Source organism: Bos mutus, chromosome 24 (assembly GCF_027580195.1).
Source record: "Bos mutus isolate GX-2022 chromosome 24, NWIPB_WYAK_1.1, whole genome shotgun sequence".
In the NCBI taxonomy this organism is placed as follows: domain Eukaryota; kingdom Metazoa; phylum Chordata; class Mammalia; order Artiodactyla; family Bovidae; genus Bos; species Bos mutus.
The window spans coordinates 33,102,797-33,127,622 of NC_091640.1; the positions used below are offsets into that span (position 1 = coordinate 33,102,797).

The 24,826-nt window shown below is 44.4% G+C and overlaps 1 protein-coding gene across 4 annotated transcripts in view; it reads left to right on the plus strand.

Moving 5' to 3' along the window:
* Positions 1-23,705, plus strand: part of ANKRD29 (ankyrin repeat domain 29) — a 48,023-nt gene extending 24,318 nt beyond the window's left edge. For 2 of the 4 annotated variants that reach the window (XM_070361612.1, XM_070361611.1), the window contains 5 exons: positions 1,585-1,683; positions 11,907-12,005; positions 13,167-13,262; positions 16,115-16,213; positions 22,434-23,703. In XM_070361612.1, coding sequence (XP_070217713.1) covers positions 1,585-1,683; positions 11,907-12,005; positions 13,167-13,262; positions 16,115-16,213; positions 22,434-22,517 — 477 coding nt within the window. In that variant the 3' untranslated portion in view covers positions 22,518-23,703. Of the gene's footprint in view, positions 1-1,584; positions 1,684-11,906; positions 12,006-13,166; positions 13,263-16,114; positions 16,214-22,433 lie in introns of all 4 variants that reach the window. The other 2 variants (XM_070361610.1, XM_070361613.1) reach the window with 2 other exon arrangements.
* The last annotated feature ends 1,121 nt before the right edge of the window (positions 23,706-24,826 follow it).

The window sequence follows — 24,826 nt, forward strand, 5'->3', positions numbered from 1 at the left end:
TTAATTTCCTAATGATTGCCTTGGGGGGGTCTGACTGCTCTGCTGACACCCAGTGGAAAGCCGGCACCCTCTACCTGGTTGGACTTGCAGGGAAGGTGCTATGAGCGTGTGGTTAGTGTTCCTGCAGGAGGGGTGGTTATTAGCTGGGAGAACTAGTTTTCCACTGCACATCTGAAAGTAATGAGGCTCTCCCTGTCCTGTGGGTGCTGTCTGCATGGAGAGGGCACCTGGCAGGAGGCATACTCTGGATGGACTGATGTACTTGCTGAAATTAACCAATGGTGTGTCTTTAAGAAAAAAAACGCCCAGAAGATGCAGACACCCAGTTAAAAAGAGAACTAAAGAATTTGGTAACAAGCAGTTACTTTGGGTTTTCCTGCAGGACTGCTTAGTTGGGTGTATAGGTATTGTTGGTGTCTTCCGGCCTGGCAGGGAGAAAGTTCATGGACATTCTTACCAGGGTGGGTATTCTGAAAGCATCTTGTGTTTTAAAGCATAGAGAAACTGAAAGTCTGGAGAACATGGATAAGGCAATACAAAAGAGAAAGCAGTAGGGAATATCTAATTAAAAGGATGGGGCTTCCCTGGTGGTGCAGTGGTAAAGAATCAGCCTGCCAATGCAGAAGACGAGGGTTTGATCCCTGGGAAAATCCCCCCGGAGAAGGAAATGGCAACCCACTTCAGTATTCTTGCCATGATAATCCCATGGACAGAGGAGCCTGGTCGGGTACAGTCCATGGCGTCGCAAAGAATCGGACACAGCTGAGTGACTGAACAGCAACAAACAAAAATTAAAAGGATACTGTTCATACCCAATTCGTAAAGGCACACAAAATAGATTTGGGGGATTTGGTTGTTTTTTTGTTTTTTAGTTAACATGCGTTTGTGTGTGTGTGGTTTTTTTTAGAGTTTTAATGTTCTAAAAAATTTTAGATTTTTAATGTTCTAATGTGCTTTCTAGAGCACAGGCTCAATAGTTGTGGCGCACGGGCTTAGCTGCCCCGAGGTATGTGGGATCTTCCCGAATCAGGAATCAAACCTGTGTCTCCTGTGTTGGCAGGGGAATTCTTTACCACTGAGCCACCAGGGAAACCCTTTGTTTTTGTGTTTTAAATGAACAACTTAGCTCTTAGTGACAAAAGGGTTGCAGTGGAAAATTGTATTAAGTGTGTATTTTTTTTATCCTAAATAAAAGAGAGTGGACTCTGAGATCACGCAACAAAAGCAGAAGGCAGCTAATGAGAAAGCTGTGTGGACAGAGAAAAATGATGACTCTTTGGAAAACCAGAGTTTCGCAACTAGATGTATCATAAGCTCTATGACCAAGATTTTACGGTGTGAACAGTCATTGCATATGTTGTAACTCATCCTTATACAGCGGTCTGTTTTAAACTTTACCTTTCAGCCTGACTTAGTGTGATGTTTTAGAACTAGTCTTCAAAGAATAAAATACCATGCATATTAAAAAGAGGGAAGGGAGGGGTGGAAGTGGAAACTTGTATTAAACATATGTATCAGTATTATAAGATCGAGTTTCTTTTAAAATAAATAATTTCTTAACACTTTACATTTGCTAACTTTCAGGATGGAGCCACTGCACTCTTCCTAGCAGCCCAAGGGGGTTACTTGGATGTGATTCGATTATTGTTGTCTTCAGGCGCAAAGGTCAACCAGCCGAGGCAGGTAATGTTTGCGCGTGCGCATGCGTGTGGGGCGGTGGGCAGGGTGGGCTTGCAGTCCTGCAGCAGCACCTGCCTAAGATAACCAGTCAGATCCGGGTCTCTAAAGCCTTTTTGCCTCTGGATGAAAGTTCATCCTTGATCAAGCTTTCTCCTGTTCTTTGCTTTGGGCTCACCAGGCTGACATCAACATTCAATATGTTTGGTGTCTGAGGTCAAGTACATACTCTGCCACCTCCTGATCAAATAAATGTCGGTGCACTGAGGTCAGGAGAGTAGGCTAGACTGGGACACAGGTAAATCGAGGCGGGCCAGGTAGCCTTGCCCTTGCTAGGCCCCTCTGCTGATATGCTGCCTTATCTCTTCCCCACCACTTCTTGTGCTAAGCCAAAGGTGTTCTTAGTGGGTTCTATAGTTTCGTCTCTCGGATTACAGCACTGTTGAGACTTCATTTACCAAAAGCCAAGATGTCATCTGGAGAATCAATTAACTCATACTTAAAGAAAGGGCCACAAGGTAACTAACCAGGGCTTCCCTGGTGGCTCAGTGGTAAAGAATCTGCCTGTAGTGCAGGAGCCACAGGAGACACAGGTTCGATCCCTAGGTGGGGAAGATCCCCTGGAGGAGGGCATGGCAACCCACTCCAGTATTCTCACTTGGAGAATCCCCACAGACAGAGGAGCCTGGTGGGCTACAGTCCATAGGGTCGCAGGGTCAGACATGACTGAAGTGACTTAGCACACGGGCATGCACAAGGTCACATTTATAAACGGTTAAGAACCATCCAAACGTAAGGCTTTATAATTAGCCTCTCTTCTGTCAGAACTATTTCTTCACTAATTCATTTGTTTTTAATGAAACATTTCAGATTAAGGTAACCTTACTTTTAAAGGTAGTTTTCTAGGGAAAAGGGCAAGCTGATGACTTGCCAGGAAATTACACATAGGCAGATTTCCACCGTGATGTGGCCCTGATATGGGAAGGCCTGTTTGCTCCTCAGTGAGTAGCCTTGGGGACCTTGGGGCTTCTCTGGTGGTTCAGTGGTAAAGAAACTGCCTGCCAAGCAGGAGACATGGGTTCGATCCCTAGATGGGGAAGATTCCCTGGAGAAAGAAATGGCAACCCACTCTAATATTCTTGCCTAGAGAATCCCATGGACAGAGGAGCCTGGTAAGTTACAGTCCATGGAGTCACAGAGAGTCAGACACAACTTAGTGACTAAACACCACCAACAACAAATGTAAAATGAGTTGTGTGATGATATGAAAACCAGGAAGTTAAAGAGTAACCCAGCAGTGCCATGGTAACCACAACACACCGCTGCTGTTTTTCATTCCTCAGAAATGAGGATAACCTGGGCGAAGTGCGTGACCCAGCCTGGGAACGGGAGGACCCCGCCCTTGGGTCAAGGGTCAAGTGACATGCCTTCCCAACGACTACATCTAATGCAGCTGTTGGAATTGTGAGCATCCGGCTCTGAAAAGATTGTTATTTAGGGAGAGGTGTTTTATAAAATAAGAATCACCATGGCGGTGGGTGGCCTGTGGGAAGCGAGGAAAATTTTTCTTTCTATAGAGTGCACTAACCCCCTTGTACCCTCAAACCATAATCTTTTTACTGCCTTCCCACAGGCTTATAGTTAAAGGTTATCTACCCAGGTCAGACTAGTCCAGATTCTGTCTTCTCTGAAAGAGTAAACTCTACATATTTAATTCCATTTCAAGAAACAAGAAGTGTCAGAAATACAGAAAAAGTAATATCAACCTCAGCTGACTTTGATGAAAGTTATAAAGAGGTTAGGGCTTCCCGGGTGGCTCAGATGGTAAAGAATCCACCTGCAGTGCAGGAGAAGCAGGTTCAGTCCCTGGGTCGGGGAGATCCCTTGGAAAAGGGAATGACAACTCTAGTATTCTTGCCTGGGAAATACCATGGACAGAGGAGCCTGGCAGGCTGCAGTCCCTGGGGCTGCAAAGAGTTGGACATTACTGAGGGACTAACACTTTCACTTCACTTTCATGAAGAAGTTAAAAAAAATCTAATTGAAAGTTTCCATTAAAATGGCCTGCACATGGTAGACATTTACACAGGTAGGACATTTGGAAGCCAATATTTTATTCTGAAATCTCAGCTGACGCATTGAATCATTGTCTGAATATTCTTGAGTTTACAAAATAAGGACAAGGTATTTGCCTAGTTCAATTTCTTAAAATTTTTGGGTAAATCTGAGTTCTAATTTTTGTTTCACCATCCCATGGAGTCCTGACATTGTATGATACATTATGCCAGGATGTGAATGGAGCTGTGCTGAAATTATTTAGCTAATATTTGGTCTGAGCTGCAGGGTATCCAAATGGTAGTAGGCAAGACTTTTCCTTGTAATTCTATCACTGAAGAACTAACTGAACATCCTTTTAGTACTCTTATAACTCTTGTAAGAAGGAGTCATTAATCATAAAGCAAGTCATAGGCAGGTTCGGGAAAGACTAAATTCTTTTCTTCTGTCTTTTTTTTTTTTAATTTTTTTATCCCTAGAAAGAGCTTGAAAATTTTCCCTTTTAAGTTGTCCTAAATAAAGAGGTCAAAGTCACAGACACACGTGAACTCCACTGTCATTTAAAACCTCATTTTCAGTTCTGTCTATGCGTCCTCACCGAGCTGATATGACTCAGACGTTTTTAATCAGTAGCTGAGATGGCTAATTAGTGTGTTTTTCTACCAACAAGGAGTTTCTCAGGTGGTGCCAGCAATAAAGAACTCGCCTGCCAATGCAGGAAACATGAGTTTCATCCCTGGGTCTGGAAGATCCCCTGGAGAAGGGAATAGCTACCCACTCCAGTATTCTTGCCTGGAAAATTCCATGGACAGAGGAGCCTGGCAGGCTGCACACCCTGGGGTTTCAAAGAGTCGGACATGACTGAAATGATTTAGCACGCCTACCAATATACTTTTCCCATCTCAATTCACACAGCCTATTAAAATGATGCTTTCATGGAGTGGCAAAGGTCGGGCTCTATACCTGGAGATGAGGTTCGCCTGTCATCAACTCATCTCTATCTAGTTCCCTTAATGTGCTAATCAGCATTTCTTTGAAACCTGACCAAAAGGTCATCTCATAAAGTGCCTTCTCTAATAGAAGCCTTGGTTTGGATGTGTATCCATCCAATCCAAGAGAGATGCTGGGACCCAGATTGGATTGGACCCAGATCCTTTCTCCCGGATTGTAAGCTTGGAGGGCAACCCTGTGGTGGGCACTGGGCAACGTGGAGTCATCAGATGGGTATGGTGTCCTGAGGGCTCTGAGATGGGAGCGGACAGCAATAGGGAGATCCACCTGCTTGCATGTCCTCTGTTCTCAGAAAAGCTGTGTTGACCACCAGAGGACAGCCTGTGGCGTGGGTAGAGTTCCCATGAGGCCTGGAAGGCTGCAGTGCATAGTGATCAGTGACTGGGAACTGGAACAAGGCTCTGATGTAGGGCCCAGGCTCCTGGGCAGGACACCAGTCCCAGGAGCATTCTAGGAGTCAAACCCAGACCTCAGGGCTGGGACCAGGGGTGGGGAAAGTGAACAGCTTGGTGGTTATGGGACTATGGACAAGGCAATGAAACGTAGTTTCAGTTTTGCTTAGTAACTGTATGACCTCAAGCAAATTTGCTTGCTCTCCCTGAATCTCATTTTTTAAAACTGTAAAACCATGATCATAATGGTATCTTTGCTTTGGGAGTACTGTGAGCATTAAAAAAAAGTAATCCCTGCAAAACTTCCTGCAGTGGCCAGTATATACCAAGGGCTTAGTGAATGTTAGGTTTTGCTGTTTTCATTCCTAGTCCATCCAGGCCTTCCTGCCTCCCTGGAACAGAAAACCCATCAGAAATCAAGGCTGTTCTTTTTCTCTCGTAAGCCAAGCAGTGTCTGTCATCTCAAAGTCCTTTCTTGCCTCTCTCTCTCTCGCTCCCCACTCCTTTTTATTTTTTTTTTTCCTTTTTATTTTGATCGGCTTCCTCTGCCCACTTATTTTGTATGTGGTCCCCAAGTTTCCAGGTCAGATTCCCAAACTCTTGGGGTAGCCATGTCCCTGAAGCTCATCCCTGCTCCCCAGGCCATGGCTGGCCTGCCCATCCTTGGTCTGATCACCTGTGGCTGGGAGAATGGGTCACAGTGTGAACAGTGCAAGCATTGGGTAGCATCTTCTCTAGACTCGTTTGCTGGACCAGGGACACAGAATAGAAGGACATGGTACTGAGAAATGGCTCCAGGTCAGGGCTCCAGGGCTGGTAGCAAAGTTGTCTCCATATTGAACCCCCTTGTGTTACTGATGAGGTTCCTTGTAATCTCTCGCATGTGTGCATGCTAAGTCGCTTAGTCGTGTCCGACTCTTTGCTATCCTATGGACTAGAGCCTGCCAGGCTCTTCTGTCCACGGGATTCTCCAGACAAGAATACTGGAGTGGGTTGCCCTGACCTCCTCCCAGGGATCGAACTAGCATCTCTTACATCTCCTGCATTGGCAGGTGGGTACTTTACCACTAGCACCACCTGGGAAGCCCTGAAAGTGAAAGTGAAGTTGCTCAGTCGTGTCCAACTCTTTGCAGCCCCGTGGACTGTAGCCCACCAGGCTCCTCTGTCCATGGGATTCTCCAGACAAGAGTACTGGAGTGGGTTGTCATTTCCTTCTCCAGGGGATCTTCCCTACCCAAGGATCAAACCCAGGTCTCCCGCATTGCAGGCAGACACTTTAACCTCTGAGCCACCAGGGAAGCCCTTGGGAAGCCCTAATCTCCCCCAATTTAGAACAGAACTGGTCTTCAGCACTTTCTTGTCTGGAGCCTGGGGGTGAAGTAGCCTAAGTGTAGGTGCTAGAAAGCAATAGAAGCAAAGAGCTAGTGCCACTTAATATACTTATTGCCGTGTATTCCTAGGTGGCTCAGTGGTAAAGAATCCACCTGCCAGTGCAAGAGATGCAGGTTTGATTCCTGAGTTGGGAAGATCCCCTGGAGGAGGGCATGGCAACCCACTCTGGTATTCTTGCTGGGAAAATCCCATGGACAGAGGAGCCTGGTGGGCTACAGTCCACGGGGTCACAAAGAACCGGACACAACTGAGCACACGTGAATGCACATGGGAGAGAATGGTTTTAATTCTTTTTTCTAAATCATCTTTGCTGCTGCTGCTGCTAAGTCACGTCAGTCATGTCCGACTCTGTGCGACCCCATAGATGGCAGCCCACCAGGCTCCCCCATCCCTGGGATTCTCCAGACAAGAACACTGGAGTGGGTTGCCATTTCCTTCTCCAATGCTGGAAAGTGAAAAGTGAAAGTGAAGTCGCTCAGTAGTGTCTGACTGTTAGCGACCCCATGGACTGCAGCCCACCAGGCTCCTCTGTCCATGGGAGTTTCCAGGCAAGAGTACTGGAGTGGGTCGCCAGTGCCTTCTCCAAAATCATCTTTAAGAGCCTAAAAAGACTGAATAAAATTTAGTCTCTAATACAAGTCATGTCATATACTCCCATCTTATGCTGTGACCTCTGTATAAAACTAGAGGATACTTGAAAATATTATCTGAAATGGAATGAGGGAATGACAGAGCTGGGAGGAACTGCAAAAGCCCCCTATTTAACCATACATGGGGTATAGAAGCTTTTTGGTGATCAGGCACTGTCAAACTGCTCCAGGCATGGGGATCTCCTTACTACTTAATCAGTTTATTTAATCTTTAACCAGCCCACCTCATCATTCCTTTTTTGCACTGAGCCAGTGTATCACTTGGTATGCAAAATAAGTCTAAACTGTTTTCTACTTGACATGCACAAACAGTAAATGACAGCTGCAAGGATCCCCATGAATCACGTCTTCAAGCTAAATGTTCTGTTTCTTTTTCTACGTGCTGGTGAAGTTACAACTTCATGAAAGTTTCTTTGATTTAATATACTTTGTATGTTTTTGTCAAGAAGTAATTTAAAACGTATATAAATATTTTTAGATGTTTTTCCTACTCCTTTTCTCCCAAAAACTCTCTAAAAAAGCACTAAACTGACCTGATTGCCATCAGTTTTATTACACTCACCGTCACAATGAAGATTCTAATAGAAGGAAAATATATGAAAAAGCAAAGATTGTGATGTAGAGAAGAGGAAAAGCTGTCCTCTTCACAGACTAGATAATCAGCTGATAAATAATTGGATCACATTCAGCTTCCTGGGTTCAAAAATCTGCTTTGGTGGTAACATAAGTGGGAAGGAAATCCAAAAAAGGGCATATATGTATGGTATAGCTGATTCACTTTGCTGTAGAGTAGGAACTAACACAACATTCTAAAGAAACTATACTTCAGTAAAAATTAACATTTTTTAAAAAAGGAAAAAATAAAATTCAGCTCTGGAGAAGAAAGCACCAGTAAGAAAATACATAGTTTTCCCCCAAATCTTATTTTCTCAATCCTACCTGCTCAGTCAGTTTTCGCTTAGGGTAACTAGGAGAATCAACTTAAAGTACATGGAATGCTTTGTAAACAAAGTTCAAATTAACTCACTGTTTTTCATGATAAATAATATTCAGGTCTGGTTACCATTTTCTAAGCATCTGTTGGCCACTCCTTGTGCTGAGCACATTTCTGTATGCTTTCTCCTTCACAAATATCTCTGAAGCTAATGTTTTTGCAGAAGGCTGACACTGAGGCTCAGAGGAATTTGTCTAAGTTCTCTCAACCAGGAAGTGGTGACTTCTTTTTCCACCTACCATGACTATTGCAATTAAGGTGACATTTGAGTGTTAACATCACTGTTATGATATTAATAGTTGCTGCTAATAAAGCACCTCTCAGCACTTCTCCACGTATTAGTATCAATTAATGCGTGTATGCTAAGTTGCTTCAGTAGAGTCCGACTCTTTGCAACCCTATGAACTATAGTCCACCATGCTCCTCTCTGTCCATGGGATTCTCCAGGCAAGAATACTGAAGTAGTTTGCCATGCCCTCCTCCAGGAAGGGATCTTCCAGACCCAGGGATTGAACCTGGGTCTCCTGCATTGCAGGCTGATTCTTTACTTTCTGAGCCACCAGGGAAGCCCCATGTTATTAACAGAGTTTATCTAAAAACAACTAAGCCCTTGGAAAGCTTAGTTGGGAATTAAGGGAACAGCACGCTGGCTTTCTTTCCTTGCCTGCCCTCTGGTGGCCATAATGACAAAGAGCAGATGAACCTAGAGCTGGATGGAGGGGAAAGTGCAATAGCACCTGAGGAAATCTTCTGTGGAGCCCAGACTCTCTGTCCTGTCTCCTGGGGCCCCACCCATATCCCTTGGGCTGTAGCCAACTGACTTTCCCACCCAGCCTGAGCCAGCCACGCCTATCCACGCCACTGTGACTGTAAATGTTCTTCCTTCTACGTAGAAGACCATTTTCCCTCTTTCCCCACCTGGCAAAATTCTAGTCCTCCCTGGAGACCCAGCTCATACCACGCCATCTGAGAAGCTGACCCTGTCTCCCCCACACAGTAAGAGGGTCCCTCTCCAGGTTCATCCTGGGCATGTTGTCTGTACTTTATTGTGGCCCTGCAATCATACAGATATTTCCAGGTCTCTTCTCCACTAGGCTGCATTCCTTTGAGAACTGAGGCCAGATCTTGTTTTTAGTACTCCTCTCGAGACTTAGAAAATGCTTAATAATTGCTGGGTGTTTGAATAAGCAAACAAAAGATTGGTTGAATTCTGAATTGGGAGAATCAAATTAAACAATGAGTACAGAAGTGCTTTGTAAATTCAAAGTACAGATGAAGGTATTATTTATATTGCTAATGATAAAGGATATACAGGGATGTCCCTGATGGTCCAATGGTTAGAACTTTGTCTTCCAATACAGGGGGTGTGGGTTCAATCCCTGGTTGGGGAGCTAAGATTCCACAGGCCTCATGGTCAAAAAACCAAAACATAAAACAGAAACAATGTTGTAACAAATTCAATAAAGACTTTAAAAGTGGTGGTGGTTTAGTCTCTAAATCATTTCCTACTCTTGCAACCCCATGGACCATAGCTCGCCAGGCTCCTCTTCTATGGGATTTTCCTGGAGTGCATTGCCATTTCCTTCTCCAGGGGATTTTCCCAACCCAGGGATCGAACCCGAGTCTTGCATTGCAGGCAGATTCTTTACCTACTGAGCTAAAAGGGAAAGACCATGGTCCATATTTTAAAAAAAAAATCTTAAGAAAAAAGAATATTCAGATTCAGATATGTCTAAGAGGCCCTTGTAGAGCATGAAGTAGGTCAGGGTGTCTCCAGCCTTCTTCCATCCTTTGTTCCAGCACCTCTTTCCCGTATCTCCCCCAAGACAGTGGTGTCAGTGTCCTCTGACCCCCCTCAGCACTACCAGATCCTTCTAAGCTCCTGGTTTGGCATCACCCACCACCCTGCCCAAATACCTCGGTCCTCTGTCCATTTCAGGACAGCTGTGGGCAGTGACCCTGTGGCTGCTGCAGGCGGTACCCTGGAGTTGAAATGATATCCTCCAACAGAAAGTGAAACTCTAGACTCTGTACCTGTCATCTTGCTCTTCAGCCTGCAGCCTCACTGATGAGAAATTTAGTCTGATGTGACTAAAGCCATCTCTTCAGGTTCCATTACCTTAATTACGTCTGAGGTTAAGGTTGGTCAGTTCTGGGTTCTCCCTCCTCCTGCCCATCTCTCCAAGTGACCCAGGTTCTGAGAGGTCAGAGTATCACTGTGGCATCAGGGTGGGGGTGAAGAAATTCTTGTCCGCTTCCTCTGCTGGCTTGTCCAGCCCTCTGGCCTCTAAGTTTCTTGCGCTGGTCCCCTGAAGGGGCAACTGGTCTACCAGATACAGGTCCTGCCATCACCTATGCTCTTGACATTCTGTAGCCTTGTCTCCCCGACCCAGGCTCACTCCAGGCTGCTGTTCAGCCAGCACTTCTGATGTCCTGCAGGCAGCCTGGGACTCCTGGGTGGATGTGACCAGGGGTATTGGGGGCCATGTCCAGCATTGTTCCAGACAGCTCCCACAACCATTTCTCTTCTACCCGTGAGGCACCAGCCAAGCGCAGAGCTCCTCCAAGGGGCCTGCAGTGTTCCTGGATTTCATCTCAAGAACAGGAGAAAGTTCTTTCCCATCTGGAATTCACCATAACTGATCTGAGTGTTTCTGGCACCCAAACTTACCAACCGAAATTCAACCCAGAGCTGGTGGAAAACACAGACACTCGTGACCCCGCCTCCCTACTCCCTCTCTAGTGAGTCCTTCCTGACACTAGCAGGGTTTTCTAGTTTCCTTTCTGACCAGTAGGAACCACCCTCCTTCCTGTCAAATCCTTCACTGTCTCTGATGTTTCACTTTTCCTTCTCTGGAGCAACACACCTCCGTTTCATGACCCCAGTGTTCACAGGGAAAAAAGAACCACAGGGAAAATAACACTCAGGAAGTGTTACCAAAACCATCGCTCTGCTGTAGCTGGGCAGCGTTGCAGCAACCCCGAGAAGATACAGCGTCACATCCTGCATAAAATTATAGTCCCTGGAAACGACGAGGTGATGGTGGGGCATTCCAAACACAGAAAAAGAGTGGGAGCAACGTCTTTAGTTTTCTGACACTCAGACGGGCCTCAGAAGAAACCACCCCCTCTTCTGTGAGAATGAGGGGCCCCCACGAAGCACGGTGTGTTGTGTGAACCTGCCAGTAAAGCAAAGAGGTAGAGTCTGGGGTAAAATAAGGACAGGCTGGCTTCTCCTTGGGCTTCCCAGGTGGCTCAGTGGTAGAGAACCCACCTGCCAGGATGCAGGGAGCCGCAGGAGATGCGGGTTCGATCCCTGGGTCAGGAAGATCCCCTGGAGGAGGGCATGGCAACCCACTCCAGTATTCTTGCCTGGAGAATCCCATGGACAGAGGAGCCTGGTGGGCTACAGCCCACAAGGTCGCAAAGAGTTGGACCGGACTGAAGCTACTTAGCACAGCACGCATAGCTTCTCTTCCCCGGGGCTGTCAAATTTGGTTCTGCCTGGTGTGAATGCAACTCGGCCGCTTTCCACGCGTCTTCCCTGGAGTCCTGCACACCCTTGACTTTTAAGAAGCCAGGGTCTGAATGTTGGCAATTTCCCAAGTGGTCCAGGCACTGCCAGTCTCAGTAGGTGGGTAGAATCGCCCTCGTTTGTGTGTGGTCGGGAGCCCTGCCCAGGCCCTAACCACTTTCCGCACCCACCCCACCCCGCCCCATGTCCTCTCCCCGCAGGACGGGACAGCACCGCTGTGGATCGCCTCGCAGATGGGCCACAGCGAGGTGGTGCGGGTGATGTTGCTGCGCGGGGCCGAGCGCGATGCCGCCCGCCACGTGAGTGCGGGGACCACCGCGCGGGAGGGCTGGAGAGGCCTCCCATCGAAGCGTTGACCCCCGAGCCCAGACGTGCGGAGAAAAAAGACGCCGCTTCATTTTGTCTCTAATTCACCAGGGTTTCCTCCCAACCTCCTGCTCTTTAGCAGAAAACCCAGGGAAAGGTTTGAATTCATTGAAACTTAGCAATTGCTGCTCGGTCTCTAAGGGTAAAATGTTAAATTCTTCGAGAATATCCCTCCAACCAGAGCTAGCCTCTGGATGACCCGCGGCGGATGGGGGAGGTAGGAGGCTCGGACCTCGGCGGTCCTTGGGGATGTGTCCCCGTTGGCTGCTGATCCGCCTGGCGCTGCGCCTCCTGCTGGCCTCTGGGCCGCAGTGCAGCTGGCTCGCGGGGTCGGTGGTTTGGGGTCCCCGCGGTGCCCAGGCTCCCCAGGCTGTAGAGAGCTGCACCACAAGGGTGATCTCCTTACTATAGTAGTCTGTGAGCAAGATCGTCCAAATACAGCAACTGATGTGTTCCAGCAGGAGAAAGGGGGAATTGGAAAATTTCTTCTCAGGCCAGAAAAGGACAACAGAAACTGAATATTAATTTTTGAACTTGTCTCTGCATTCTTTCCTGCAGATTTCAGTCTGCCCCTTTCCTGTTCTCCCACAGCATCCATGTACCCAGGGCAGACTAGGGCAATAGTGTGTACCTGGAAAAGCATAAAGAAAAGCACGTTTAAAATTTCAAAACCATAGATACAGTTCAACAGTCATAAAAAATTTAAAATTTCAAAACTTTTAAAAAGCAGTTCAACAATTAATTTCTAAGTTGTGAACTGCAGAGAATGCCTCTTTAGTCCATGTATGTTCTAAAAATACCCTCCTGAAATTCCCCAATATTCTAAGGGACTAGAAGACCTTGAATTCCCAAACGGCAGGGTTCTAAGATAACAGAATAAGTCACATACTTTGTCTGGTATTCTTTCATGCAGAGTTAACTGTTTAGTATGCTCTAAAATGATTTGAGTTTAAAAGACATGGCAGCCCTGTGCTTTAGTTTACATATTTTGCCTGTTTCTGACAAGCATGTTCCCAGTTCTCAACAAACATTTCATTCTTAGCCAACACACACATATGTTAATAATTAACTTGTCTTTTCCTTTCTCTGTAAAGGATGGTACAACAGCTTTATTGAAAGCAGCCAACAAAGGGTATAATGATGTTATAAAGGAGCTGCTGAAATTCTCACCCACCCTCGGTATTTTGAAGGTAAGACCTGCAGAGTAATTTTACCAAATTGTAAAAGAGAGGGGTTAGAAATTTGAGAAGTCCGCACTGGGGACTCCAGTAGAATCCAGGTACCATTTCCTTGGTTAGTTGTATTCTTGAGAGAACATACCTACAGTTTCTTAATTTTGGAGATTCCTGGGCACTGGTAGAAATGGAAAGGTAATAAAAAGGGTGAACCAGAGTCTATAGGTAACCTAGTTTTCTAGGGGGAAGAAAATCAGACAATAGTAATGAAATGCTAAATCAGAGTCAACCATATTAATATTAATATATCACTGGAAGATTGGTGAAGTCCTTCACAAATCATGACATGATTTGTGTCCCAGAAAACATGAAGGACAGGTACATTCTTTCTCTTCATTACCTGGATCAAAGAACCACAGTGTTAGCTTAGGTCAAATGAAGTAAGCTTCAAACATCTGGACACCTCAGAGACTGTGTCATCCTGGAGGGCTGGGTCTTCCAGAAAACAGAGCCCTCAAAATCCTTTATTAAGTTGTAATCATTTTGAGTTAAAATATTTCTAAACTGGAGGATCTACCAGAGATTGGTGGTCTTTTTCAATAAAGGACCAGGTGGCAAATATGTTAGGCTTTGTGGGCTGTACAGTCTGTGTTGGAACAGCTTCACTCAGCGGTCGTACAGAGCAAGCAACCATAGAAAATACAACAACAAAAAGTGTTGCTGCATCTTATCAGACTTCACTGGTGGACATTACATTTCCTTTTTTAAATTCCTTATTTAGGGTTTTTATTTTTGGCTGCGCTGGGTCTTTGTTGCTGTGTGTGGTGTTTCTCTAGTTGTGGTGCACATGCTTCTCCTTGCAGCGGCTTCTCTTGTTGGGGAGCACGGGCTCCAGGCACCTGGGCTCAGTAGTTTGGGCTCCCGGGCTCTAGAGCGCAGGTCAGTAGTTACGGTGCACAGGCTTAGCTGCTCTGCGGCAGGTGGGATCTTCCCAGACCAGGGATCGAGCCCGTGTCCCCTGCATTGGCCGGCGGATTCTTAACCACTAGAGCACCAGGGAAGTCCTGTATTTCTGAACTTCCATATTTTCACGTCACAAAATAGTCTTTTTAAAATTTTTTAAATTCTGAGCTAATCAGGATGTAGAAAAACAGGTGGGCGGGGTGGGGGGGCGGCTGCGACGAGGCGGTGAAAGAGGCTAGATTTGGCCTGAGTGCCGTCGTTTGCTGATTCCTGGTATACACACTCCTGTTTTGTTAGAGAGATGACACCAGAACCTGTTGTGAACTTGGGACGTCCTTTAGCACTTTGGGGATTTATTGATGTATCTGAAGTACTTGCCCTTAGACAACCCCAGAGGCTTTTTGGATGCCTTGTATCCGACCTTTATATGTTCAGGCTCCAAGGCTGATGTCAGCTGATACAGAGCTCCTGTTTTCAGTCCTGGCCTCTCTCACCCCAATGAGTTAATTGACCTCCCTGAGCTTGGAAGTCAAAAAACTATACTTTGTAAAAACTGTTCGGAAAGTAAGAATAAACAGTCTGTTCAAGTGAATTCTCTGTGAATAAAAGAAACAAGCTTCAGAAATGGACTTTGCAATATCTAGTCTTGTTTCAGACAACTCATTCTTAGCTTTTACATTTTTATTCTTAGCCATGTTGCACATAGGCAACATTGATAGACTGGCTAAGATTTAAGTGAATGTCATGTTATCAGATTAGCATATTGCCATGCGTGGTAAGCATGGTAAAGCAGACATGGAAAACTGCTGCCTTGCTGAAACTTTTCTCTGGGTATGATATTTATTTAACTTGTCTACAAAATCAGAAGGTTTTATATGTACATATACAGTAATAAAGTATAATAGTGTTTTATTAATATTACAAAATGTTTTTCCTTCCATCTTCAATATTAAAGTGGCTACACAAAAATTCACCAATTTTCGCAAGGTTTTTTTAATGCACACTGATACAACAGCTGTCAGAATGTAATCTAACAAAATTGCTTTGAATGAAGTTAAAGACAACTAAGCGCTACTAGAACCGTCTTACAGAAAAAGGGAACGTTTTGACCAACCCAATATCTATATATAGTGATTAATTTGAAAACTAAGCTTGCATATAGGTGCTGTTCACAGACATATGTACCTTCTGGAACAGATATCTTATGATTATCCATTGTTCTTATATCAGGTTTGTTGTATTCTCCTCTTCCCTCCCAGAATCCAGCTACGTGCTGTGCATGGCTGCTTCCTTATGTCAACAAATGTTTGCAGTAAATTTCATAAAATGTCAGCAGCCTATTCACTAGGTCCCCTCTGTACCCAGAGCTGCTTCAACTCAGGGCTGAGGGCAATGAATGGTCCTCACCCCCACCTGCTCTTACTCTTAAACCCTGTGGCTCCATAGTCGTCGTCCTGCCCACCTGTGCATGCGGAGTGAGTGCAGCTGGGCTGACAAGTTGGCCTGTAGGTGAGCAAGCTATACCTCCAGCTTTGCAGAAGTGTGTTCACCTAAAGCACAAAGACTCTTAAGGAAAAAAAAAAGTTTGACAGAGCGTTGTTGTTTTTCCCACAGCAAGTTCTAATGCATCTACAATGGACCAAGTGAGCATGAAGTCATGGACCCACTGGGCAGATCCCTTATTGTACTGCAAAAGGATGTTGGCAGTATTTATACTGACCGTCTGCAGTGTCCCTGAGGACACTGTGTTAGATGCTGAAGTTGGTGACTTTGAAAAGGGAAGATAAGGACGAGAAAGGCTCTAGCATTACAGTATCCCCAGCCAGGCTGGTTCATGAAGCAAGCCAAGCTGAGTGCTGATAGCTGTGAGCTCTCACCTGACACATGCTGTCCTTTTCTCCTAGAATGGGACCTCGGCGCTCCACGCGGCGGTGCTCAGTGGGAATATTAAAACAGTTGCCCTGCTCCTGGAAGCAGGGGCGGACCCAGCCCTGAGAAACAAGGTACTGTCTTAGTCATCTTTTCCCTCCATTGGGTGCCTATGAAAAGAGATAAGATCACATCTGCTGAAGCCAAGACAGCATCTCTCTGGCTCCAATCACTAACTTCATCCTTGGGCATAGTGGTTGGTTTAGTCACTAAGTCATGTCCGACTCTTGCGACACCATGAACTGTAGCCCGCCAGGCCCCTCTGTCTATGGGATTCTCAGGCAAGAGTATTGGAGTGGGTTGCCATTTCCTCCTCCAGAGGATCTTCCTGACCCAGGGATAGAACCCAGGTCTCCTGCACTGCAGGCTAATTCTTTACCAACTGAACTACCAGGGAATTCTCTTGGACATAGTAAGAACATAAAATGTTCTCATTATAGGTTATGAGTGAGCAGTATATTTGAACCCAGCATGCATGCATGCTAAGTCACTTCAGTCGTGTCCAACTCTGTGTGACCCCATGACTGTAGCCTGCCAGGCTCCTCTGTTCATGGAATTCTCCAGGCAAGAATACTAGAATGGGCTGCCATACCCTCCTCCAGGGGATCTTTCCAACCCAGGGATCAAACCCAGGTCTCCCTCACTGCAGGCAAATTCTTTACCATCTGAGCCACTGGGGAAGCCCTTTGAACCCAGAGGTTCAAAACCCCTATATCATCAGTGATTTTTTAGGTAACAGTGGGGCAGGAGGTAGGGGACAGTGGTGGGGGGGAGTAAGGTTATAAGTGTTCTATCATCAGAGAAGTGTCTTGAAAATGTCAAAATTCTGGTAATTTAATAACCATCCTCTATGAGGATACTCATATCTTGAGAATTTCCTGTACTCTATTTGGTTACGGCAAGGGGAAAATGTTGCTTTTATATTGTTAACAGGACTTTGACCACAGCTGTAAAACCAACCCAGATTTTTTTATTGAAGTATAGTTGAGCAAAATCAACCCATATTTTTATAGCCCCCAAATAATTTTAGTTTTCTATTAAGTCAAACTTGGAGGTGGGAGGATGCACAGTAACCGCAGGGCGGGAAAAAAAAGGTTATCATTGTATTCCCTCCTACTCAACAGCTGCCTAAGCAGTCAGATATAGAGACTGGGGGCAGAAGGGTAGCCTGGGAAAGGTCTGGAGAAAACAACTAAACTACTGACTTTTGAAGGAGGAAGTAGGATGGGTGCTTATTAACAGGGGAGGATATGAGAGCAGTTTTCACTCTATACTTGTATACTGCTTGAATTTAATAAGCATCTGTTGCTGTGTTTGTGTATTAGTTGCTCAGTCGTGTCTGACTCTTTGCGACCCTGTGGTCTGTAGCCTGCCAGGCTCCTCTGTCCATGGAATTCTCCAGGCAAGAATACTGGAGTGGATTGCCATTTCCTCCTCCAGGGGATCTTCCCAACCCAGGGATTGAACCCAGGTCTCCACATTGCAGACAGATTCTTTACCGTTTGAGCCACCAGGGAAGCCCATTACTGTGTTGGATTTTATTAACAATAAAACCAAAACCATGTAACATTCCCTGGTGTTTTTAAAAGAAACCATTTTGAAGTACAGTTAAACAATGTGCCAAGAGCCTCTTTTTTCTCATTCCACTTAGCAGATGGAATTACTATTTCCCCTGTTCCTATCAGTGAAGTGCTTGAAGACAATGTTTCTGCTTATCTCTTCCTGAAATACATGGATTGTTTTCCATTAGCGGACCTGATTGTATCATGAGCCCACAAAACCACAGTCGCTCTCTTACCTTTGCATCTTGGACATAGACGGTCCTAAGATGTCTTCATAGCTAAGCCATCCTGTATTGAGTTAAATCAAGGGGGAAGCTTTAGTATCTTTATATAGAAACTGAAAGATGCAATTCTTCCTGTGTCCCCTGGAATCCCATCAATAATGGTTATGGGGAATTTCCAGTAACTGAAATGCTGGACTTTGGACCCTTCCTAAAGCCGTAAGCCAGACAGCCTGGAAAAGCCAGGCTCTTTAGAGGCAGCTTCAGGACCAAGATTGTTGGGATTCCAGCAGCCACTCAGGACTCTTGAGGATGTATTCTTGACCTTCATTCATTCATCCAACAAACACTCAGTAGTGCCTGCTAGATATGCTAGTGGTAAAGACCCCGTCTGCCAATGCAGGAGACATTAGAGAAGCGGGTTTGATCCCTAGGTCAGGAAGATCCCCTGGAGGAGGGCATGGTAACCCTGTCCAGTATTCTTGCCTGGAGAATCCTAGGACAGAGCCTGCTGGGCTGCAGTCCATGGGGTTGCAAAGAGTCCAACACGACTGAAGCGACTTAGCACACACAGATAGCATGCACTGTGCTGTGAACCTTATCAATGGAGAGATATTGGTGAAAAAGTTTCATGCAGTGTCTGACTTCGTAGGGCTCACAGTTTACTGGGGAATAAGGATAATCAAGCAAATGCAAGAAAAAAAAGATTGCAATACAGAGTGACAAGAGCCGTCAGCAGGAAGTAAAGAATGCTACTGAAGCCTTCCAGGGACAGAGTCCCTTCTCAGCTAGTACAGAAGCACCCGTTTGCTCTCTAGGCTCCAGGACTTCTTCCCTGAGGCAGATGCCCAAGGAGAGGGTGACCATGGCCCCAGTAGCATCCTCCCCCCAGACCGTGGCCTTTTGCATGGGTGCAGGGATCCTGTGTTCCTGGTACCCCAACTGGGGACTCAGCACACATCTTCTCCCAAGAGCAGTGGGGACAGAGTGATGTGATGCTGTGGGTCATGAATATGGACCTGTGGTCCTGTGCTGTCAGGATTTTAGGATTAATAAAGATGGATTTTAGGGGCAACCTGGGTGCTAGCCATCATAGCAGTTGGCACAACCTCAGCAACCTGAGGATTCAGTGGGGACCCACTGGGGGAGAGGAGGAATGAGACCGGGTTTTTAAGCCTATATGGATGACACACAGAACAGTGGTGCGATTGGCCAAAACTCTGAGAGTATAAAGTTTATTTTAATGGTAAAGGATACAGATATTGATGGAGACAGACACATACATTTACTCAACAAGCTTCTAGACAGAGGTACAGCTTCTTAGAGCTGTTCCTCTTCCTGACTGTGGAGGGCCCCCCTGGCTACCTGCCTGCCTGTCAATCAAGGACCAATAATTGATGCCAAACAGTTAATTCTTCTGAGGGTTACTCAAAGACTGGATGGCACTCAGGTCCATTCTCTGTGAGCATTTTTCTCAGGCCCAGGCATTAAGCCTGTACAATGTCTGCTCCTGCAGGAACTAAGCTAATAGTAGAATTGACCCCACAGCGGGGCCTCTGGCCTAAGGCAGCATCGCACAGAGACCCCCGTCTGTCAGTCCGGCACCCGCGTCAGCGGTCCTGTGGGTGGGCAGGAGCGCAGCTGCAGGACGAGGTACACAGCAGGACCACTGTGGCAAATTCATCGTTCCCAGCAGGTGGGGTCAGGGAGCAGGATCCAGTCTAGAAAGTGGGGACTGCAGGAACTTCACCTGAGATCCAGGTTTCAGATGAAGCAGCTGGGGCTCCAGGTTTAACTGCAGGGGGAAAAAAAACTACCTCTGAGTTCTCTCCCCAGTTTGAGTGCATTTCTGCACTTGAATTGCTTCCCCTGAATTCCCAATAACATCCTTTTATTCATCTGTAGCAACTGTTCTCAAAGTATGGTCCATGGACAGTTGAGGTGTCCTCCAAACCCTTTCAAAGGTTCTAATAGGTCAAAACTTATATTCTTGATAATACAGAGATGGACTTTCCTGGTGGTCCAGTGTTAAGACTCCACGTTTCCACTTCAGGGGGCATGGGTTCGATCCCTGGTCAGGGAAGTTTCTAAAAATTAAAATAAAACAATAAAAATACAGAGGCACTATTTGCCCTTTTCCCTGTGCTGCCATTTGCTGGGCTTCCCAGGTGGCGCTAGTGGTAAAAAAACAAAACAAAACAAAACAAAACAAAACAAAAACCTGCCTGCCGATGCAGATTAGATGTAAGAGACACCAGTTTCATCTCTGGGTCAGGAAGATCCCCTGAAGGAGGGCATGGCAACCCACACCAGTATCCTTGTCTGGAGAATCCCATGGACAGAGGAGCCTAGAGGGCTACAGTCCATGGGGTCACACAGAGCTGGACATGACTGAAATGATTTAGCACACACAGCCATTTGCTGTAATGGTGCAAAGACAGTGGTGGAAGAAACCATTGGCACCTTAGTACACATCAAAGCAGAGTCACCAACTGTGGCTGAAAATAATTTTACAAACCTCTGTAAGTTATTTTATAAAAATTCCAGTTTTATTGGTATTTTCTAAATGACTAGCACGGGATGTTAAAAATCAAGCATAGGTTTAAAAAAAAAATCCACTTGCGGATAGATAGACCTATAGATTTTAATGCAACAGAGTAGAAAAATTCATTGATGTGGTTCCAGATTGCACACAGCAATTAATCTTTAAGAAACAGCCACTTGTAATGTTGAAGCATCAAAGAAAAATATCTACTATGATCCAAAAAGGCTATTAAAATGTTTCTCTCTTTTCCAACTACCTGTCTGTATGAAGCTAAATTTTTTCCATATACTTCAGCCAAAACAAAATATCACAGTAGATTGGATGCAGAAGCAGATATGAGAATCTAATTGTCTTCTTTTAAGCTATGCTATGCTATGCTAGGTCACTTCAGTCGTGTCCAACTCTGTGTGACCCCATAGACGGCAGCCCACCAGGCTTCCCCGTCCCTGGGATTCTCCAGGCAAGATCACTGGAGTGGGTTGCCATTTCCTTCTCCAATGCATGAAAGTGAAAAGAGAAAGTGAAGTCGCTCAGTCTTGTCCAACACTTAGCGACCCCATGGACTGCAGCCTACCAAGCTCCTCCGTCCATGGGATTTTCCCGGCAAGAGTACTGGAGTGGGGTAGTAACAAAATATGCAAAACTGTTAACAGTGCTACTCTTCCAACTTTTTTGTTTTTGAAAATTTAGTTCTTTTTCAAAATGTATTATTTATGTTAACCTTAATAGGTTATATACTTAAAATATATTTGAAATATACTTAATATATTAAGTATATTATTTGTATATTAAGTAAATATACTTAATATATTTGTATATATATACTTAATATATATATAATATATTATATATTATATACTTGAATATGCTTAAAATAAATATACTTAATTTTTTTCAGTTTTCACTTTTAATAAGTTAAAAACAAAAGCTCTTTAAGAGTCCTCAATAATTTTCAAAAGAGTGTACAAAAGTCCTGAGACTGAAAAGTTTGGGAACCATTGCCCTGTCATGTCTATTTCTTGGACTAGAGACTTGCTCACAAAATAAATGCATAAAGAATGCGTCTCAGCAGCACTGTGAAAAGAGAGGACGTGGAGTGAGGCTGGATCAGGTGGGGCATGGGGGCCACTGAAGGTGCTTTTTCCCATGTGTCTTACATTCTGGCTATTTCCTGACTCTGCCTTCTCATCCAACAACGTATCTCCCACCGCAACTACTGAAGCCCACATGCCCAGTGCCTGTGCTTTGCGACAAGAGAAGCCACTGGAGTGAGAAGCCCTCCCGCCGCAACTAGAGAGTAGCCTGTGCTTGCTGCAAGGAGAGAAAGCCCCCGCACAGCAACGAAGACCGAGTGCAGCCAAAAATAATACATAAATCTTTAAAAAAAATTAAAAAATAAAATATGATATGAATGAACTTATTAAAAAACAGAAACAGGCTCACAGATATAGAAAAGAAACTTCTGGTTACCAAAGAGGGAAGTAGGGGAGGAATCAATGAGAAGTTTAGGATTAGCAGATATGAACTACTAAATATAAAATAGATAAACAGTAAGATCCTACTGTATAGCACAGGGCACTATATTCAGTATCTTATATTAAACCATAATGGAAAAGAATACAAAAAAGAACACACACACACACGTATCTGTATATATACCCACACATGTCTGAATCACTCTACACCTGAAACTAATACAATGTGAATCAATTCTACTCCAAAAATTTTTTTAAAAAGAAAGAAAAAGTACTAACAATGAGGTAAGAAAGTAACTGGTGATATGTACATTTAAGTATATTAAAAAAAAAAAAAAACAACCTTTAAAACCTTGATACAAAAGACTAAGTCCAGTGGGATTTTTCATCAGTGGAGGAGCAGGTCTGGGTGAGGGGCCCCTGTTCAGAGTCCCTAAAACCACACCAGCGGTGGTTGAGAATTCACTCATGCCTGTTTTATTTTCTTCCAGGCCAATGAACTTCCAGCAGAACTAACCAAAAATGAACATATACTGCGTCTCCTCCGAAGTAAAGAAGGACACAGGAAGAGCTAACTCAGTCCCATATTTGACTGAAAGATAAAAACCTTAATCATACAGTCCAAAAAGAAATTGCTTTTCAAATAGTGTTGGAAATTCCTGTAAGAAAGAAAATGCCCAGAACGCCCACCTGGGGTCCCTGGCCAAGAAGAACTGTGTGGCTTGTGTCCCGAGTGGAGAGCAGAGCCGCTCAGGGACCCTTCCCATGTAGTGGGCTTCTCGCTCTGGCCTCTAGCCCCACTCCAGGGGGCCTGGCACGTTCATTCTAAGTGGGGGATTCCACAGAAACTCGTTTGAAACTACATCAACTTGGGTCTTTCAGTTAAACTCTAAGATAGAGTTAAATCCTCTTAGAAACAGAAACAGGAAGCTTTGTTCCTTTAAAAAGACTGAAAGTCTGACCTTCAATGAATTGATGCTCTTTTACTTTTGTGTTAAATATACGTGAGCTCAAAGATACGGTTCTATCATATTTTACATGTATGTGTATGTCATTCCAGTATAAAATGTTCTCATCCACCCAAGGGTCCTGGCCATGGTTATTGTGAATCAATAATGGGCGAAGTTACATTATTAAAAAGCCACTTCTGACCTTCCACCACATGCTTTCCAAAGATGAACTATGGAACTATAAAAAAAGACAAGTTGTTCATTTAGTCCTGATCTTATTCTTCATATGTAAAGGTCATTTTTACCTGGAGTCAATGTTGTTGGTATGGTAGGATACAAGTGGCAAATTTGGAAATTCAGAAAATCACAAGCCACAAGAAGTGTAGGCTTGTCTCTTTGAGCTGTCACTCTGGGTCTATTAATGGGAATCTATTTCCTGTGCCATAACTAAGTAGACTTGACATGCTGTGGAATCTTGAGTTTCCAACACCACATTGCTTGATACAATGACTTTGGAGTCCTTGGCTGTAATGTGATGTATATAAGTACACTGTGTTGCTGTTAGTATTGAAGGAGTATAAGTAATAAATGACTGTTACTAGTATTTAATAAGTGTTCATCTGTGCATGTTCTTGACCTAATTGATTCCAAGAAAGAAACCTAGGTTTTATTCCTTTGAGGGGTGGTCAGAATTTATATTCACTGCAGTTTTAATCAGTGGTGTCTATACACCTCAGTCGGTGCCTAATTGCACACACAAAAATTAAATCTTTCTGTAACTTACCGTAATAAACACTTGCTGGCATTTCAGTTATTAAAACACATCTTTAGTTTTCTTGTTCATGTCTGCTCTGGTTTCCAGCCAGTGTTCCATGTGAAAACACATTAAAATGGAGGGAAATGTTTTAAACCTGATATATACATATATATTTAGCCAAGTTGCAGTAGTACTAAAAGCATTATCTTTAAGTCAGTAAATGATGAGTTAATAATTATGACATTAGAAGAGATTCTCTTAAAGTTTATTATGATCAATAAAACAGTCATCAAAAAATCAGTTTATTTTAATCCATATAACAACAAAGCCAGTAATGAACAACCCACAGAGCCCCCAAAGATGCCTACAACCTAACCAGCTAAGCAATGAGCCTGCAATCTAGTTTCAGGATAAAAAAATTAGAAAGCTCTGTCTGTATTGCTAAAGCATCCAGATATAAACATCTTAATAGTTAAGCAATGCCAGTTTCCTCATTGGCTTTCTTTTATTCAGCAAAGTTGTACAAAGACATCTTCTTTCATGGGAATTTCATAAAGCAAGATGGCTGTCTGGGGAGGTCTTACAAATAGCTGTGAAAAGAAGAGAAGCAAAAAGCAAAGAAGAAAAGGAAAGATATAAGCATCTGAATGCAGAGTTCCAAAGAACAGTAAGGAGAGATAAGAAAGCATTCCTCAGCAATCAATGCAAAGAAATAGAGGAAAAAAACAGAATGGGAAAGACTAGAGATCTCTTCAAGAAAATAAGAGATACCAAGGGAACATTTCATGCAAACATGGGCTCGATAAAGGACAGAAATGGTATGGACCTAACAGAAGCAGAAGATATTAAGAAGAGGTGGCAAGAATACACAGAAGAACTGTACAAAAAGGATCTTCATGACCCAGATAGTCACGATGGTGTGATCACTGACCTAGAGCCAGACATCCTGGAATGTGAAGTCAAGTGGGCCTTAGGAAGCATCACTATGAACAAAGCTAGTGGAGGTAACAGAATTCCAGTTGAGCTATTTCAAATCGTGAAAGATGATGCTGTGAAAGTGCTGCACTCAATATGCCAGCAAATTTGGAAAACTCAGCAGTGGCCACGGGACTGGAAAAGGTCAGTTTTCATTCCAATCCCAAAGAAAGGCAATGCCAAAGAATGCTCAAACTACTGC